A 21,353-nucleotide genomic window follows, 5' to 3' on the forward strand; every position below is an offset into this window, starting at 1 on the left:
TTTATACAGGAATTGGTGTGGCAATAGTAGCTCTCAAAAACGAATTTGTCATAAGATAAACAATTCCTACAAAATGGTGAAACACGTCCCAATAAAAGGCATTTTCCTAAGGAATTGATTTTAGTTAACTAGTTATACCAACCTTAAAGGCTAGAAAGATTACAAAATGGTAGGAAAGTGGTTTTTTTTTTTTTTGGAAAAAATAACCGATTATTTGATTGTCCATTTCTCAGAAGAAAACAATTTTTATGCCTAGACTGAAAAATATCCAGTGATCTCACCGCTTTTCTAATCAGGGGAAAACGTATCCTTTTATAATCAAAGAAGTAACAAATATTTTCTCAAGAACTTCATTTTCGTGATTTTTGGGAAAATTTATTTTCCAAAAAACGTATTTGCGTAAGTGATAAACTAAGCAAAATCCGTCAGCTGGGCATCATACAGACATATGCCAACTTAAAATACTTTCTTTTGTTGTTTTTTTTAATTTCTTGAAATTGTCACCACCATCAGCATTTCCTTCGATGATCACAATTTATTGTGGGTCCCACATTAAAGAATGTGTATTATGCATCATAGTCATCCTAGAACGGCTCATCTCATGTTTGACTCTCTTATCCATTCTAGAAAACTTTTATTAAGTTTCAATAAAAACAAAAAAAATGGAAGAAAATGACATTTCTACCCTTGTTGCGTAAAGAAAGGGGTTTGAATGATTGCACAAGGCTTACGTTAGAACTGACGTCACACCTCCAAGAGTTCTATTTCCTCACTCAGCCCACAAGAGAAGACCAAACTTCACTCTTAATTACAATAAAAACCAAACGTCTCTATATAAAGGCACATAAGCCTAACTCTTCCACTTACATTCATCAAACACACAATGGAGAATACCCAACAGACTCCCCACATAACAATGGAGAATACCCAACAGATTCCCCACATAATCATTCTACCGAGTCCTGGGATGGGTCACATCATCCCACTCACTGAGTTCGCCAAACGACTCGTCCTTCACCACAACTTCTCCGTCACATTCACCGTTCCAACAGACGGTTCTCCTTCCAAATCCATGGAAAGTTACCTTGATACCCTCCCCGAAAACATAAATTACACGTTCCTCTCTCCAGTTAACTTCGATGACCTCCCTGAAGATTCCAAGATCGAAACCCGTATCTCACTCACCATAACTCGGTCTCTCTCTTCTCTCCGTGACGTTTTCAAGAACTTAACTGCTACTAAACGTGTCGTCTCCTTAGTGGTTGATCTCTTCGGTACCGACGCGTTTGACGTTGCTAAGGAATTTAAGGTCTCACCATACATCTTCTTCCCTCCAAATGCTACTGTGTTGTCGTATGTTATTCATCTTCCTAAGCTCGACGATATGTACACGTGTGAGTACAGAGATGTACCTGAACCGATCAAGCTTCCCGGTTGTGTACCGATACATGGACGTGATCTCATGGACCCGGTTCAAGACAAGAAGAACGATGCGTATAAAATGCTTCTACGCCATGCAAAAAGGTATAAATCAGCAGAGGGTATTTTGGTAAATAGCTTCTTGGATTTGGAACCGGAAGCAATAAAGGCTTTGAAGAAAGAAGAACTGGATTTTCCACCGATTTACCCGGTTGGACCGCTGATACAGACCGGTTCGACAAATAGTGAAGATGGCTCTGGATGTTTGAAGTGGTTGGATGATCAGCCACATGGGTCTGTTTTATTTGTGTCTTTTGGGAGTGGTGGGACCCTCTCTAATGAACAAATGATGGAATTGGCCTTGGGATTGGAGATGAGTGAGCAAAGATTCTTATGGGTTGTTAGAAGTCCGAGTGATAAAGCTGCCAATGCAACATATTTTAGTGCACAAAGCATTAAAGACCCTTTTGGATTCTTACCCAAGGGTTTCTTGGATAGGACCAAAAGGTTGGGTCTAGTGGTACCTTCATGGGCACCACAGATCCAGGTCTTGAGCCATGGCTCGACGGGTGGATTTCTTACTCATTGTGGGTGGAATTCGACTCTTGAGAGTATCGTGCACGGCGTACCATTGATTTCTTGGCCACTTTATGCCGAACAAAAAATGAATGCAATAATGCTAGTTGACGATTTAAAAGTTTCTTTGAGACCTACAGTTGACGAAAATGGATTAATTAGACGAGAAGAGATCGCTAAAGTCGTTAAGGGTCTCATGGAAGGTGAAGAAGGAAAACAACTTCGAACCAAGATGAGAAATCTCAAAGATGCATCTTCCATGGTGTTAGCTGAAAATGGCTCATCAACCAAGTCACTATGTGAGGTGGTACGGAAATGGGAAAAAGTCTAAAACTATATTTAAATCAAAATTAATTTTCTTTCATACTTTTTTCTAGCTTTTGTTAATCTACTTTTGTATGATTGTGTTTTGATTTTGTTCTCATTGTTTAATATTGCTTTGCTTTTTTAGACTTTGGATGGATCTTTATGTACAAATAATTTATATGGTAATATTATTTTAGACTTTTTATCTCAAAAGTTAAAAAAAGATAAAGGTTGAAAGTAGGTGAGGATGGTACACTAAGCACCATCAAATTGAACTAACCCTAGTTCTTAGAGAAGTTGATGGTTGTAACATCAAATCAAGTTATTGGAGCTCCACTAGCTTCTAAAAGTGGGTGGAATTACATGGAGAAACGCCCATCATTGTCTGTATTACCTCTTATCCAAAAAAAAAAATCCTAAAAGTTAATATGAAAATTAATCAAAAGATAAGAACACCTAAGCTGAGCTCATCAATTTCTTACTCTTTTTAACTTTTATTTTATATGCATAATGCATTGGCTCTGTATCATCCCACGTGGATTCGATAATGACTCAACTCAATGTATAATGTATTCATTATTATTGTTTAATTGTTTGCAAATACATAATAAATAATGCTCAAGTAATCTCAAGATTGGATCACATCGCGCACCCTGATATGAAAGTATATGGGAACCATAGATATTTTTCCACTCCAGCACGCCTCATACATAATATATACATCAACTATAAGACTTTTTCCAACATATTTGGAGACACACGGGTACAAATAATTTACACAATTAATGCAAACTAAACGTCATTTGTACTTAAATATCCAAAACCTCATATACATGCATAATAGGCCTTCATGTAACATAAATTGATGGGAAATGCATGACACCTCGTAACACATGTAATACTCGATGTCTTTTAAACAACTACAAAGACTTTCTAGAAAGTTACGTTTAAAGACATCTTCAATCTTCACGCGACATAATTTTATCTTTAGATTAAGAGTCATCATCAATGAAAAGTCTACTTCATTATTTTATCATCTTTTAACCATCCTCTATGGGCATTTATTCTTTTGGATGTTTTTTGAAATATGATTAAAATAATTATAATTTCATCAAAATGATACTTAAATATATTTATTTAAATATTTGATCATTACATGTATTTTCTTAGTGTGTATCATTCAACTTTTTAACAAAATCATTGTACTTGTAAATATATGAGTGAACAAAACTATAAAACCTAAGTGAACCGAAAAATGAATTATCTCTTTCCACCACTACGAATCAATCGAGTCCATTCTTAAGCTAAATCAAATAAAACCATCCAACTAAAATAGATCTAGATCATATTAAATTATTATAATCATCAAATCTCAGGTTCCAATTTATTCTAAGCTTCTTATCTGTTATTGGGTCCCACCAATCAGAAAGAAAAAAAAAAAAAAAAAAAAAAAACATTAGAAAAAGTTGGCAAACACAACCCTTTTTCTTCGGATGGGTAAAAAAATTGTCCTGCTTGGTATGACTGCAAATCAACATAAAACAAAATTTTGCCCATGAAATGAATGCTTGGTTGTCTCTAAAAAATTACCATAAATTTTTGTCTAAGTTGTATATTAGTGGGCCTCCATCTATTACAAATTTCTATTAACTCCATAAATTCTCTTACTAAATCCCACAAAATTTTATCATCCAAAAATCTACTACAAAAGACTGTAAAGTAAAGTTTTATGTCATAAAAATTTGCGATATCATTTGCAGAGATATACATCGTATAACTGTAAGAAAGTCCAACAACAAAAATTTACTCAAAAAAATAATAATTACATAACTTAATCTAACCTTCTCTAATTCCCAAACAACATTATCCTCTTAACTTTTCTGACGAATTTTGAGTGTTGGATTCCCATTTTCATGTACTAAGAATCTTTAACATTAAAATAATAATATATTAATGATTTATATTTTATTAGGCTGTTGGCTGTATAACACATTGGTACTTAGTACTCAGAAGTCAGAATTGGCTTTATAAACAGTTTATACAAAAGAGGGTCCTCTTATGTTAATTTTAAATGGAGGGAGTAGGTGAGGTGGGTGTGTTCAATGTTGTGGGATATGATACCATATAAAACAAATATGTAATTGAATATATTATCTAACCATGGTTTTAATACTCATTGAGCTGAGTCAAAACTCAGCTGAGTTGTCTCCATTTGGTTGAATTTCCCCCCAAACTCGATGGAATCAATACTTATTTAATAATATTATATAAAATTTAATATATTTTTATTTGACTCATTAGAGTTGACTCACACATTTTACACTTGAATTGACTCAATGGACATTTGAATTGAGTTTTCAAGTTTTTGAGATGACTTGACTTAGTCATCTCGGTCTCAGATGATTTTCAAAATCATTTTGCTAAAACTACCTTCAAAATGTTCACAAATATGATCAAATGGCTGGTGATATTTGTGGTCACGAGTCTCTGAATGTAAAATATGAGGCAATAGATTAATGTTTCTAAAGTTTCATAACATTTTGTGTATAATGTAGCAATAATAAATAAAATATTTGATTAGGTGAAGAAACAAATTATTGTAATATTTGAATTGGACACCATGCCATCTAATATCTTAAAAGAGTTCTTAAAAAAAAAAAAAAAAACAGACTATGATTTATGCTTTTGACCATTAGCTTTCGTCGCTACATGATCTACACATGTTCAACTCTACGACCAGTCATTGCCATAGTCAATGAATGATGAACACAAGTTTTGCTCTAGGATCACTCTTACATTGTATGGTGGTTGGTCACCACACGACACTCGCTATCGTGCCATAATTTGCAATCCCTTCATTAACAAAGGTTGTACCCAATCACTATATCATCACACACCGACAGATACTTCATTTAACTTCAGAAGTGCTATCTATAAAGTATTAGATACAAAATATTATAATAAGGTATATTGCGATTTTGACTCATATTTCTTATAAATTTGTTAGAGATAAAGTTTATTTTTAATTAAAATTTGTTTTTACAATTAACTATATAAAATCATTTGGGATTTTTGTAATTAATTATTTAAGGAAATTAATCAAATCTCCTTCATTTGTTTATCTTGTCTGTGACACAGTAACTCGTTATTATTGTGTGTGCAATCCCCACTACTATTCTACCTTACGACAATTATGTACTATTTACTGATAATGAATGCTTTGGCTTAGGACAATAATGTATTATTGATAAGAAAAACGATTGATTGAATAGATTTGCACATTATGACCACGTAGGATACCGACGTAAATGATGAAAAGAAAGATCCCAATGTAAACTAAGGGGTCCACACACATCATACTCATCGAAATCAACCTGTTAACAATTGCCAATGCATGCGATTCCGATCTATTGCAACACTCATCAACCTTTTCGTGACATATTTGGAACATTATTGTTGCCTAAATGGGGTTCTAATAGGGCTTATATTTGGACACACACTTTCGCATGTTAGTGCTTAAGAGTGGGTGGAGATAATAAACCGAACCCACTAAATTATTGACGCGGATAGAACTAATTGACATCTTATAAAGAAACTTTAGTGCATGACCGCTACCAATAATTGTTATGGACTTAGAGGGGTCTTGTCGAGTGAAAAATCGAAAAAATAAGGTGCAATCACACAAATAATTACAAAGATTTACATGATTCCCTCAAAATTAAGGAACGTCCACAAATCCACATCAATTCACCAATTTCTGAAGAAAATAATGATCAATTGCCCTACAGAAATTTGATTTTTTGCATTCTGCCACAAAACCGGCCCAGTAGAAAAATACATATATATGGCCTACAAATTATGTTGCCATTTACGATTATAGCTCATGATATGTTACAAACTCGTTCGAAATACCATCCTTCCTAGTTGCTTTTATTCATTTTTTTTTTTTTTTTTTTGGATTTGATAAGATACTGAGAATTATTTTCATATTCTTATGAATGACAAACAAAAATTCTAATAATTAAGTTAGCCTATAAACCAATTAAATCGTCCTCTTCTAACCCAATCAAACCCATAACCTATTGAACCAACCCCCTCTTTGGTTCGGTTCCATGACTGGCTTGGAAATTAGTTAGATGTGAACCCATCTTGGTTAAATAAAACAAAGCCTGGGAGAGTGCTAGATTGGTATATCACGAGAGTCAACTTTGCCGATTTAGTTTGTCCATTCTGTGGATTTGTCTGTCCCAGTTATTAGGGAACATCGTAATTCAAAGTTCAATTTTGTTCACCACTCATTCCATGATAGTCTAATACATGTGGTGTACGCTGTACCTTGTTCATGAAATATGTAGTTGACCTATGGTCGTTGTCTTCTTCTTTTCTATTACTTAGTGAATTATTCTTCTTCTTGTACCTAACTACATGTACTTTATGATTATTAAACTATAGTGCATTATAGTAAGAGTCTAGATCGTATGCACCAAAGACTAAGGAAGATGATTGACCCTCCTCGCTCCCACATCTCAATACATGTCATATAAGTCACAATCCAAGAAATTATTAATGAGGTCAATAACTCGATGTTTGTGGGATTTGAACCTAAGTCTCTTGTATCATCACTCAAAGATTTTACCAACTAAGCTAGCACCTGCAACTTGCTAAGATCATTGATCACCATACATTAAGAAAAATGCTAACATGACTTGAAATGAAACTAGAAGTAGCACTAAGAGCGCACTTGATGTGCAAAAAATAATATATGTTTTTTCTCGAGATATGATTGTTATACATTTAAGAAAAATTGATGGTTCTCTACATACACACGATGCCACTTCAAGGCACTATAACAAGGCTCATAAGTTAATGTGACTAATAACAAAGATGGGAAAAATATATCCATCGCTATTTCCCTCACACGAAGTTTTAAAATTTGTAAGCCTTAGTTGCCTCCAAATAGACAAAATCCTAGCTCCACCCCAGTATTAAATTTTAATGAGTTGTGCTAATAGACACATGTTCATAGATATAAATTACCTAATAAATTGTGCTTAAATCTAATTGTGATAAATCTTTACTATTTCATAATGAGTGAAGAACCGATAAGTGTTTCTTTACACTAAAATTTGAATGACCAAAAATGCCCTCACTTTTACTTTAACCTCACTATTATCAAGGTCATTTAGGTCAAAAGGAATGTGCGGGAACATCGCACATGCCACCAATTAGTGACCATTAATGATAATTATTATGGTTCACACTTGTTTGTTCAAACATTCAATGGGTAGGACCCAAAGTGTATATCACATGATGACATTTTGAGGGTGAAAATCAAGCTTTGCTCTTCAACATTTGCTCGCTCTTTCAGGCCCACTGAGCCTACAATGGGTGTTTTCTTTCCCACATTTTGGTGGACATATTGTTCAGAAATCAATCTCATTGACTCCTTCGGATTCAAGCATTTTTCACGGGCCATAGATTCGAGCGCTTTTCCAATTTACTCGAATCCAAAACTTAGAAATTACATCTCCGATTATTTCTATTTCGTGGATCCATAAAAGGGGCTGATAAGATATCTTGATCTCATTATTGCAGGTTGAATTACAAAAAAGCTTAATAGAATTGTTTTATAATTTTGATAAGATTGCCAAATCATGACAAGATAGTTCTTAAGTCACCCATCCCACAATTTCATTTGAGACATTAAGTGATTAAATGGTATAATTCAAATTGAATGATAAGCTTTTCTTTCTTTCCTATATTTTTTTACCCCTTCTTTTGAAATATAATTGGTCATCGTTGTCATCATTGAAGCTTTATCCATGTTTCTCGTAAAACTTTTCAAATAGTCAATGACAATGGATGCATTGACATAATTAAGAACATGTATGAGAAAGTTGTAAATATTTATGAAAATAAATGATAAGGAGACAATTGAATTCCTAATTATAAGTAGTTTATTATAGAAATGACTTATAAAATTTGGAGAATTCGATAGAAAATTTCGACGGGCTGAGGCCCATGAATTATAGAAATTGAATTTTAATGGTCTAGGGCCATAGAAATTCTTGACATTCCCTAGATTCATCGGCTTAGAAACATCGAATTTCTCCCATCCTTCATTATTTGATGGTTTCAATCCGTTTAAAAAGAAGTTGACAGTGAAAAATTCAACCCTCTATCTGGTCCGTCGATGAAATTCGACGGCCTTGGACCATCAAATTTGGGTTTTTTCACATTGTAAGAGTTGTTTGTTTCATCTAGTTATATATTAAAAGAACTAGTCCCTACTAATCAAGAGGGGTTGGCTCAATGGCAATTTCGGACCGATAAGAGGATAATGCTTGTGGGTCGTGAGTTTAAGATCCAGTATTAGCATTAATTCCTCAGGGGTCACCTGCAAAGGCGCACCCTCACTTACTTGGTGCGTGTGATGTGCGGGGGTTGCACTTGCCCCATGATTGGTCCTTGGACAAGACCATGGTCTGTGGATTGGGCAAAGCCCAGAAATAAGCCCATGTAGGATTCCGATCGGATATGTGTCTACCCATATCCATATCCCAATTTTTAATTTAGATCCTACTAGGTCAAACCATATCCGATTTTTTTTTGTTATATATTTTCATTAAACCCATTTCTGCTAAAAATTGGATTCAGATAAAATCTGACCCATTTTCAGCCCTAATACCCGATTATCAGGAAAAAAAAGAGTTGTCCATACTTCATGATTTTAAAACTATTACATAATAATTATTTAAATGTATGTTTATATTTAAATAATTATTGTATTGTCTATTCTAAACTAGATTTATAGATAATCAATTATAAAATCTTATTTTATATTTATTACAAATATTTAATTTATTTAAAATAATTAGAATTGGAACACGGGTGCACACGGTTCGGGTTTTGGAAAGAATTGGAACTCTAGATCGGTTCTACATTTCCTGAATCAAAATCTAACCAAATATACCCTAGAACCAAATCGACCCAAACCAACCATAGTTCAGTTCGTTTCGATTTGTTCTCAGGTCACCAAAACTTATATTCTTCTTGGAAGAGGCAAATACACAAACACATAGGATGCAAGTGATGCATGAGGTTCTGACCCAACATAACCCGTATCAATGGATGAATGACCATCATCAACAAGACTCAGCGTACATGTATCAAGAAGATGCACAATCTTAATGATCAGTGACTTACCACTTGACCATTAACGCAAGGCTGCCATCATTTTAGGACAAATCATCTTTAATCATCCCCCACTTAAGTCAGATTTTGAGAACTCCAATGGTTGTGGTTGATGATAACATGGATGATTAGGGAAGATCCCCCAAAAGAGAGAAGCATGGAAGTTGGTGTATGCGTCATTGATTGATGATTGTCATGTTAATTTAAGATTTATTAACTTATTTATATCTATCAAATGTGTTGAACCATGGGTTGACTCGTTCGAGTGAAATCAACTTTCCCGAATCAACTCAGATTCCGTGGAACCGATCAGATCCGAAAAACTTTCTAAAACCATCAAAGAGAAGGTCTGTTGCCTTAGCAAGCAAAATCAAGAGAAGAAAAGAAGAAGGAAAGGAGATGATCTACCGAAAATGGAGTCTGCTAACGGGCCCACCTGCAATCTTGGGTGCCATCTTCGGCACTGTGATCGTCACCCACTTTCTCTTCGAAAAAAATGTGAGTCTCATCCTATCAAAACCCTAAATTTGGGGAAGATTTTAATTGAAATTTATGTGTTATTTTTCTTGAATTTAGCTTCAGATTCGAATGAAACATAGAGGTAGATTTTCAACATTTGAGAGTTTTTTTTTTTCTCCCTCTAATAGAACATGTTCGGATCCCAAATTTTAGATTATGGATTGGAGAGCGTAAAAATTGTGATCTTTTGAGCTTTGGGTAATGGGGGGCTTAAAATTTTTGTTCATTAGATTCATTGAGAGTGTAAAAATTGGATCTTTTTGTGTTTTGGGTTACTGGGGTTCAATTGAATTGCGACTGACTTAGGTTTTCGAACTTCGTTTTTTGTGATTTAATGGAGGAGAATTTTTTTTTAGGGTTTAATTGAAGAACAGTGTTAAAATTGCTTCATATAACAGATACTGACTGGAGAGCGTAAAATTTTAATCTTTTTTGTGTTCTTGGTTGCTCGGGTTCAATTGAATGATCTGAATTAGGTTTTCAAATTTCGTTTTTTGTGATTCATGGAGGAGAAATTTGTTTTAGGGTTTGATTGAAGAACAGTGTTAAAAGTGCTTTAAATAACTGATACTGACCTAGAATTTCTTTAGGAATTGGTTTTCTGCTTGCACTTTTGAAACTCTGCCGTTTTTTAGTGAAATTAGGAGGTGGGACTCCTCCAAATTGATAGAAACATCGTGTCGTTAGCATCCTTGAGCTATGTAAGGATTTTGGCTAAAGAGGGTCTTAACCTTACAAGTTGGGCCGTGTAGATGGTTTGAAAGACTCAGGTCGGATTTGAACACGAAGGAAGTGATTGATAGCTTGGGTGATGTCAATTGGATCCATGGAGAGCAAGGTCTGATGCCCTTGGTATTTAGGGTTTCAAAGGATAGATAGATATTTATTAGGTCCACTGGAGCTCAAAAGCCAAATGGTAGACTCTTGTTGGTCAGATCCATGATGTGAGGAGAGTTTGAATGAAAGATGAGTTGCTTGGTTAAATGTTTGCATATGATCTTCACTCTCTCAGATACCCTTATTTCTCCTTATCTATTCATCTTATGCCCATTGTTGATTCTTAAGTCTTAACTAGTATTTTAGATGGCACTTAAAGGTGTTAAGCCTTGAGTCTCACCTAAAGGAAGGGCTTTTGCAATGCACCACGTACCTTGTAAAAAGACATAAATGATGTCCATTAGGTAGTCGGCTTATCAGTCTTAGAAAAAGGTAAATGCAATCACACCACTATCTTAGGTGTGAACGCCATGCATTTGATGGGGGTGGCAAGTTTTAGAGCATTTGCAACGGTTTCCCCATTTTTCCTCTCTTACCTATGTTTGGGGAGGAAAAGACTAAAGCTCTCTCCCAATGGTCTCCTCATTTCTTTCCCTATCATGGTTTTACCTATTTTCTACCTCAAATTTGGGGAAGTTTTTGCACAAGCTTTACAAGTATTTCAAACCACAAAATCAAACAATATTATCATCTTGTTACTACATCTATTTACATCTTGTGTCATTTATCCAATTAAGGACACTATTCATCAGTAAAGATGGCTTTACAAGTCTTTTCAAATCCCAATATAATTATCATCTTGCCACTCTACCTTTTTAACAATAATTTTTACAAATATAGAAGAAATGATCACTACAACACCCACCTTTTTGGACCTCCTCATATGCTCTTTCTTCCCTATTTTTCCTAAAAAAATTTATTCATTACCCTTTCGTTGTTCATGAGACTTATGCCTTGTACTTTGGGCCAATAAAGCATCTTGCCCCTATGCCTCCACACATGAAAATATTGTTCCTAGCTTCTAAACTTTCACTTCCATTGCAGTCATGTTGATCATTCTTTTTTCACAAAGATAATTCAACTTGAAAAGCCTTTTCATACATTAATCTAGGGCTGCAACTTGGGCGGGCTATCCCGAACTCAACCCGATTGATGGGCGAGCTTGGGTTGAGTTATATGAAAAATGAGTTGAGCTTGGGCTAGGAAATCTCAACCTGAATTCTCCGGGCAACTTGACTCAACCAGAACTTGATGCTATATATTTACATATAAATATTTTTATTTAATTTTTTTTTTAATTATTAGTTTTCTCTTCCTAAATATATTTATAAAATTAAGGAAAATTTATAATATAAAAATTAATGGATTTGGAGGTTGTGTGCAAATTTATTTACTAGTGATTTTGTTTTTTTATATTATATTTATTTTTTAAGATATAAAATAAAATTTATGTGTTGATCAAAATGAAGTTAGACTTGCTCAATGAGCCCAACCCGCCCAAAGTTACCTGACTTGGGCTAACCCGATTTTAGAAGTTGAATCTCGGGTTGAGCTTTGGTTAATGATCTCTAACCCGATGGTCGGGTTGAATTGAGCTCGGGTTGAAGGTTCTACAACTTGGGTTGAGCCCAGTTGACCCTCCAACCTGCCCAGGTTGCAGCCCTACACTAATCGCTTCATTATAATTGGTAGGTTCATTGCATTTCTTGTTAATTTCTGAACAGTTTTCTATTGCCAAAGCTGAGTTAAGCGATTTGTTGGTTAGAGTAACCTCTGCCTGTTAATCTTCCTTTCCATATCATTAATCCCAAACTCCTTTCGGAAGTTTACTCTATTTCTTGATAATTTCTTTTCTGCTTGAGAAAATTTTGATTCATCTACGGTGAGATTAAAAAAAAGGGGGGTAAAGAAAAGAAGAAGGATCTACCGTGACTTTGTGTACACTTGATTATGCATTATTTATTCCAATCTAAACGGCGAACTCTGCTAGAACTTCTTAATGAGAGGTTGTTGCTCATTTCTTATTACTTTTGCAATAATAAGAATTATTAAAAATTGAATGTTCAATACTTATTCATGAGGCTTTGTTAGATTGCTTTATCTAATATCCACCCCTCATGAATGTGCAGGATCCATTCCGTACGCCAGGACAAAAGAAGCAAGAGCCACCATCCACCAAATAGAAGAGATGTAGTGGGTGCTAAATGTTTAAATGCAGTTTTGAATTTAAGTTTTAGACTAATAAGGTTGGTTGTTGGAACAAAATCTTCTTAAATAAAGCTCATGGTTATCTTAAAATCCGAAATACAGGGTTTTGGTGATATTGAAATGCAAACAATATCCAATCAAGATTCTTGACTTGTTTTACAACAACAAATTCATTTCCATTGGTTCTTTGGCCCCATGCCTAGGCATTCTTGCTTGGATGTGAGCTACATGTGTTATGCATATTTACATGGTCGTGAAATATATGTTTGATTTGCAATTTTAACATGGGATTTAGTTGATTAAGTCAAGTTTGTGAGACAAGCTTTTGAATTGGATCACTTTGATTATCTTAAGATACCCAAATAATAGATTTCTGCAAACTACATTGGTCAGAGAAAAAAAATGGTATGTGAAAGTTTGAACTATTCATCTTAAAATTTCAATGGTAGTGGTTTGGGGTATATAATATAATTTTTTTTTTGTTGGTGGAAGCTGTGTGTAGCTGACTGATCTACAAACAATTTGATTTCTTTTGCTTAGGTCTGCCATATTTTTGAGTATGTGAGGTTAGCCAGTTGATGACCTTTCAAAAAAAAAAAAAAAGAGGTTAGCCAGTTAATGGGAAAACTCAATCATCTTAATGTTGATAGCCTATTTAAAGTGATATAATAATACAGATGGATCCTCTTTGTTGGGCAAAACCAATCTTAGCTTACAGTCCTACATCTGCTCCTCATCTTCTAGTTACCATCACCAGCATTTCTATGCCTCAATAACTTTGAGATGTCTTTCTCATGGCTTCTCTCTTAACCTTAAGCACCTTCGTTTCTTTCTGGTTAGGAGCATTATTGATGCATCTTTATAGTTTATCATCTTCTTCGCTAATTCTACTTCGCTTCCAACATGTTTGAGATTTCTTTGCCCTCTGTATTTGGGTTCTCTTTATCGAAAAACCCAAGGGCTTATTTCTTGTTTGTGAAGAGGGTTTATTTATTACCCTTTCAGACATCTCCTAATGTAGGGTTGAGGGGAAGAAGTGAGTTGAAACTTTGTCCCAGTCCCGGCTAAGAGGTAGGCCATAGTTGATGCATAGATTTCCATATTTTTGTCATTCAAGTTTGAGCTCCCCCTAGCTTTAAATCCAACTTGTGACAGCTAAATAAAGATGTGGCAACCATGGCTCAAAGTTGTGTGCCATTCCAGGATGTTTCAGGTTTCGTTCAAAAGAATGAAACATTAATCCCAAAACATTGGATTTTTTAGGAATGTTTCAGATTTTCTTGGGATATTTTGAAATGTATTAAAATGTTTTGATTGAGACCATATTTTTTTTCCCGACTGAAATATCGTATCAAAATGAAATTCTAAACCTTACACAGATTGAGCTATTCACATGCGTTGCCACTAACCAGCTGGTGTAAGTCTCATATCAGTAATATAATGATGGTTGAATCTCAATCAAATTGTTTGTGGCCATCCAAGTTGTGCCCTTTTGACCATCTAATTCTAATATTTGGGGAGGTTTTGAATGAATGGATCCTCCCAACTCTTCATGTGGAGCAATTTCTGAAAATAGTGCCTATCGAGAATAATCCCCACTAGTAGTTTAATGTTTCATACCATCTGAGAATGTCTCGGCCTAAAGTAGAATGGACACTGATTTCAAAACGTCTTTGGGCAGTCTCTATTAGAGTTCTTCATTCTCTTTAAACATATTCTTGAATATGAAAAAATGTTGGTCAAAGAAATACTAAGACAATTTCTTGAATTTGGAACCAAAGTTGCTCTTATCAACAGAAAGATTAAAAGTAGGGTGACAGGCAGGTCACTCCCTTATCCCTCCAATTCGTCGAGAAACACCTTTCTGATTCAAAATTTCACAAATCCAGAGACCGTTTCAGATTCTTAAGTTTCATCGATTTTTTTTCGGTTCACCATTCAAGTTGATGATTAAAACAAATAGTACACAAGTGAAACAAAACGGCTTATAAATCATCACATATCAAAGCCAAATAAATCAATCATTTACAACCATCTCCATCACCATGTCATTCCAAGTGTCAATAGGCCCGGGTAAGCACCAATGTAGACAATCGTTCTGTACTTTGGCATTCTTATCCTTCGCAAAAGGGTGAAACTGCCTGTAAGGGCCTGGATGCCCATCAGGCCTCAACAATGACAAGTGACTCGTATCCAAAAGTTTCAGATTCACACCCATTTTGGATCCTAAATGAACCGCTTTTTCAAATTCCTCCAACTCAATCTTATGCAATATTGAATCGACATCGTTCAAACTAACTACACCTTCTTTAAATGGTACCATTCTCGTACAAGTCCCTCCACTAAACCATTCTCCATTCTCGAAGTGATCCGGTGTAGCGGTTCTAAACAAAATCACTGCCTTGTGATCCGACGACGTGGTGTAGTTGAGCACCAATTGAAGGGCTTTGCGGTAAGCAAAGTCAAACCCAACTTCTGTCAAGTTCTTTCCATGACAGTAATGGCAACCCATGATTGTGTTGTTTTCATAGTAGATTGCACTCTTGAGAAACCATTTTCCACCAGAAATTACAACGTAGTCGAAGCTCTTATATTGATTTGTCCATTTCTCATCGAGTTTGTCAAGATGTAACTGAATATCAGCTGATGAAACACCGTTGATGTCCTCGAAAATGGCAGCTTTAATGAGGAAAGGTGACCAGATTACAGAGAGGGTGAAGTTGTAGGAATGGAAATGCCATCTTTTTGATCTGTATTCCTTGTCGTGGTATACCTCAACTGCTTCTTCCACCTATGATGAACAACGGTTCAACACTATTTCAGTGCAATATTTCAGATTTAGAAGTAAGAAGATACTTAGGAAGCATGACGATGCGCAGTCACTTGATAGATTAATTCTACTAATAATACTAAAACTACTCATCATGGCAGAACAACAAAGAAGGCCCATCAGATAGATTTTATTGGGATGCGGTTTCAGAAGATTGGGGTATTTCTGGTAACCCCTGTGATCAAAGCCTTAACCCAAAGATTTAGTATCAGCTAAATGAATCATGTTCCTCCATTTAAGTCTGTCCAAAGCATTAGCTAAAGGAAAGACCTTAGTGACTATAGTGTGAAGCGGAGAGGGAACACCCTTCAAAATATCCTCAAGTAGGGAGAGTCTCCAGAGCGTGTGTGTGTGTATGTATATATATAAATTACTCCCGGTAGCTTTATGTTTATTAAAAATTCATGTAGAGATAACAAAACATCTTACAAGTTCACTAATTCATCTCCACTTAGAAGAACTTTCCAATGTAGACCATCTGATTGATGAATGATAGAAGAACTTGATGGATTAGAACATTAAATCAACTTGATTAGATATTACTAATGAGCTCAACAATGAAAAAAAGAAGATAAAAATAAATAAAAATAAAAATAAAACCCCCAGATTGAAGGGATTTTATGGTGTTGAATCAATGTGACTATTTAATATGATAGGTCATGAGATAACAAAAAATCAATTAAGATGGTAATATAAATAGTAGATTGGAGTGTACTAAAACACGATCAATCAATGATTGGGAATCATTCAAGAAAACTATCAAATCTAAATAGTAGATTGGAGTACTAAAACACGATCAAGCAATGATTGACAATCATTCAAGAAAAACTATCAAATCTAATACTTGAGTTACCAATTAAGTTGATCAAAAGATCCATACAATTAAGACTAGTCATTAGTGGGCCTAAAAAGAATTCTAAAAGCATTATCTAGAATAACATCAAACTTTAATTACAACAAAATTAAACTTCTAAATCTCCTCGCAATTAAATATAGCTAAGTGACGCATAAATAGTGAGTGAATTTCGTTATCAAAAAAAAAAAAAATTGGTGAGTGAGTGAGTTAAGGCATAAACAGTGGAACTGCGATTTGAGAGCGGGCCACCTACCCTACCTCACGGTTTGGGTCACTAAGGGAAACACAACACAAGCGGATTTATATCTGATAACCCCCTCTGTAAATACTGAAAGAAAAAAAAATCTTCATAAATACCATAGAATTAAAACTATTGAAGCAAGTATGTATATCAATTATCAGAATATCTCGCCCAAATCTCCCGGGTACATGCAATACCCTACAAATCAGGTAAGGTGGGATAAATTACTGTGGGTGACCATGAGGGGGCTTGAACTCAAGACCTCTCCCTTTTCTGAGGGACGCCCTGGCCACTATGCCCAACACTCGTTGGTTATTATCAGAGTTCCAATTAACACACAAATAATGAATAATACCAATGCAATAGCGATGAACAAATCAAGAACCAATTGCAACAGATAATAAGTTACGTGGAGGGATTCTTCAATCTCTCAAAATCAGCTTCTTACCAACGGAAAGCTAAAAAGGTCTCTAAATGGACATATCATTTCAAATCTTTGAAGTCATGTTACTGTGACCAAGCCCCATTGGGAGCATATTATAGACAACATACTGTTATATGTGGATTGGATGCCTCAAATTCTATCATAATTTGGTGACTCTTTGGGCTTGCAAAAGGGATTCCAAACCATTGACAGGATGATTCGCTTGGTGGGGGAGGTGGTGGGAGGCTATCACATCCTTAGATACCGAAGTATCATAAAAAGGCTCTGCTAGGAGCGGGAACATCAATAAAATAAAAAGTAGAAATTAAACTATTTTATGAACAGAAGTGGGAGTAGGTATGGGAGCGGCGTATTAAGTAGAAGATTTTGCTACCATGATTATTTTCCCTAGTACAAAACTATTGTTCTGGAAAATCACTTGGTTACCATTTTAGTAGTTTACATATATAAGCTATTGGTAGACTTATTTTGCAACTTTCCAATTTGATATAGTGGAACTTCTTGATCGTAATTGCCCATGGACCTAGTGACACGGCGGTCAGTCAGAAATAACCAAGGATGAAGATCAACGTCTTCAACTTAAAATGGCCTTATTTTCACCTGGAGCCAGACCCCAATCAGAGTAAGTGGATTAGCCTTGCTTTGCATAGAGCTCGTCAAGATGAATCCATCGATCTATAGTTATACTTCGTTTTGCCAACCGAGTCAAAAGTTATGACTGTTAGAAGTTTCACGACCCTTTCGCCTTGATTTCAGTTCTTTTGGTCTTGAAGCTCAAGATACTGCTCTGAGGCTTATTCTACACAACCTTGAATCACATAAAGAATGCCTCATTCATACGTGAAAGTTTTTTTCTCTTAGATCTTTTGTTTTTTGCATCACTTTTGGTTGTGTTAATTCTTGGTATCTGCAAAAGATACTGACCAATTATCCTAATCCATTTATTCCATTAATGAATAACAAAATCTCATAAAGAGAATGTTTTGAAGCACTGAAAATTGGATATTCTAAGCATAAATTTTCTTCATAAAAATATCAATTGCCACATTATATTTAACAATCTAAATTACAAACTGATACTAGCCGAACTCAAATCTTTAGGATAAGGCCTCGATGATGGTGATGATGAGTGCCGAACTGAAATTCTAAAGCACCCCTTCTACTTAAGAGATGACATCCATAGAAGAAAGAAAAAAGGTATATGGTCACTCTCAATATGATCTAAGGGGCCTAACCAAATGCCCTTGAAGGGTTAGGCCATTAAGACTTCAAAACAACCTATAACAAGTGCAGAATCTTACCTAACGTAAATTGTAGGGGAATAAAGATTAGATTACTATCTAAACTGATATAAAGAGCGACAAAGAATACCATTAACATATGTGAAGTAAACCTTGAATGTACCTGAGAGAGAATGCAAAGTAATGATTGGACATGGTTTCTAGAAATTGAATCACCAATGAATGCCCACGACTTATCCCTCATCAAATCAAGAAATCTCTCCGCATTAAACTGGGGTAACTCACAATCCTGTGGATTCCACCTCCAATAGAGATACCCTGAATCAGGGCGTCCATTCCTCATACAATTCTGATGATCCTCCATGACATGGCAGCTCTCATTAGTATAAATCGGCCCTGATGGATTTGGGATCCATTCTCCAGTAAAAATGTCACATTTTTCTGCATTGTAATTGATGTACTAAATAAGAGATCACATTGGAAAATAAACACAAATGGTGAAAGATTAAAACAAACATGGAATATGAGACTAGTTACAACAAAACCATTACTCTTTTAGTAATTTATATGATAAAAAACTATTTACCTTTGTAAATATCAAACAGAACTCAACATTCCCATAAGAGAATTTGGATCTAAACATGGAATTGGGATGATTTCACAAACACCCACAATCTGAAACCACCCAAAAAACTTGTTTTTGTGATTTGATTATTGTGTGATTAGCACTACACTCCTGTTGTGGTTTGTGGAGCTTGATAGTACTGGTCAACAAGGAGGTACTGTAAATCAAGCCACGCCTTCACGCTGGGGTATTTATATTATGTAAAACCCTAGTTAGGTTTCCTGGGGTATTTATATTTCTCGTTTTGGTGAAAGGGTGTAATCTGTAACTGCGAGTTTTTCTTCATCGTGGGATCGGTGTGATCCGTGGACGTACCCCAATCCAGAGGGCACCACATAAAATCTCTGAGTTTCTTTTTGTGATTGCATCTTGTGTTTGATTTTTTTTTTTTAATTTGTTTTCTTGTTTCGATTGCACTTGTTTTCTTAACATTTCCATTAGAAGAAGCAATATTTTCTTGAAACACCCAACTCATACAGAACAATAACTCAATAAAACAACCAACAAAAATGAAATTCTCAAGTTCTCAACATCTGAAACCACCCAAAGAATTTAAAAAAAAACAAAAACATTTTGCACCAGAAAAACTCATAAATCTGGTTTTCCCATATTGCTCACCAACATTTCCAACAACAGCAAAAAACAAAACAAAAAACCTTCAAATGGATCCAACCAATTCTTCTTAAAAACCAAAAGAACTCAAAATAGATAAACAGAAGTTATAAATCTATTTCTCTCAAAAACCCATTGTCTCACAACCTCGGACTTAGTCAGAAACAAGCTGTTTCTCTGAAAGACACACATTCTTTGAAAACCAAAACAAAATAGAGAAAAAGTAGTGTTAAATCTGATTTTTCACAAAACCCATTTTTCTTTCAATCTAATCTCCTTCTCCCTTCATTAATTTCAAAACCCAACACAAATAAGGAGGGAAAAAAGAGAAACAATTACAGACCTTTTTGAGAGATCTGATCTTCTATTACAGGGACCTCAACAGAAACTGGTGTATCCGCACCCTCTGTTTTCTCTGCTTCAAAAGGTGTCTCTGTAGTGGGCAAAAATCCAATAGAGTTAGAGAAAAAGAAATGAAAAGCAAGACCCATTAGAAGGATTGAGACGACAAACTTCACAAGTACATGGTTTTGCTTGTGAAGGGACCATGGGTTCCATTCGAACCTCATGTCTTTCACCATTTTCCCTTACAGAAGAAGAAGATCTCTGAACCTAGACAATACAACTTCTTTGCTTTACTACCCATATTGATTTAACAAGTCAACAAGAACCAAATATGATTGAGAGAGAGAGAGAAATAAATACAAGAAATATAAAAACCAGAAGTCTTGTCTGTTGTTGCAGGTTTTGGTGTGGTGTAATAAGTTTAGTGTGAAGCTGAAGAGCAGCCTTTGCTATTTTAATATGACAATAATGACCTTAAGGATATCCTTAATGACACTAAGAACTTACACTAAGTTTAATAATGCCAAGGTTATATTTGTAATATCAATGGGGTCTTTGCTAGTTTGCTTGTTCGTCATTATGGTGGTTATTACTGGTTTGACATGGAAGTTAAAGGGGTGGAAATGGGTCGGGTTAATCTCAAGTACAGATCCAACCAGACCTAACAAAAGAATGAGACTGGAAACTGGATCCAGATGGATCAAATCCATTATGATCTCGAGAAAAGCATCTATGATCCCTACATACTTCCACCTCTCAAATTTTTGTTTAAAAGTTCTTTGTATTAATAACAATAATACTAAAGTGACCTCAGGCTAGAATCTTGTACCACACTTCTTGATGTGAAAGTGTACGAAAATAATAAATGCTTTTCATAAAGATACAAGTGAATAACATTTATGGTTGTTATTCACTTACACGTCAAGAAGTGCAATATGAGGTTTTAAGCTGAAGTCACTCCAACACCATTCTATTAATAATCATAATTATGCACATATCCCAATATCATTGAGATGTTTATGTGCAATGAAGGTTGATAAAATTTTAATAAAAAACATACAAGTTGAAGATTTTAAAAGAAGGAACTAGAGAAAGAAATTAAACTCTACTTTCCAAAATTTCTCTAGGAACTTTTGAATAATTTCTATGAACAAACAAT

At 35.0% G+C, this 21,353-nt stretch overlaps 1 protein-coding gene and 1 pseudogene across 1 annotated transcript; one reads left to right on the forward strand and one right to left on the reverse strand.

Annotated features, from left to right (window-relative positions):
* The first annotated feature begins 849 nt into the window (after nt 1-849).
* Nucleotides 850-2,506, forward strand: LOC147407956 (hydroquinone glucosyltransferase pseudogene; annotated as a pseudogene).
* Nucleotides 2,507-14,760: 12,254 nt separating this feature from the next.
* On the reverse strand, nt 14,761-20,578 carry LOC147407957 (protein trichome birefringence-like 25). The gene is made up of 3 exons (XM_086436756.1): nt 20,193-20,578; nt 18,776-19,053; nt 14,761-15,790 (listed from the first exon to the last, which is right to left on the reverse strand). The coding sequence occupies exons 1-3, from the start codon at nt 20,428-20,430 to the stop codon at nt 15,017-15,019; spliced, it is 1,290 nt and encodes a 429-aa protein (XP_086292882.1). The 5' UTR covers nt 20,431-20,578; the 3' UTR covers nt 14,761-15,016.
* Nucleotides 20,579-21,353: the final 775 nt, after the last annotated feature.

The sequence above is a fragment of the Akebia trifoliata genome, chromosome 3 (assembly GCF_017979445.1).
Source record: "Akebia trifoliata isolate Shusen 1 chromosome 3, ASM1797944v1, whole genome shotgun sequence".
Classification (NCBI taxonomy): Eukaryota; Viridiplantae; Streptophyta; class Magnoliopsida; order Ranunculales; family Lardizabalaceae; genus Akebia; species Akebia trifoliata.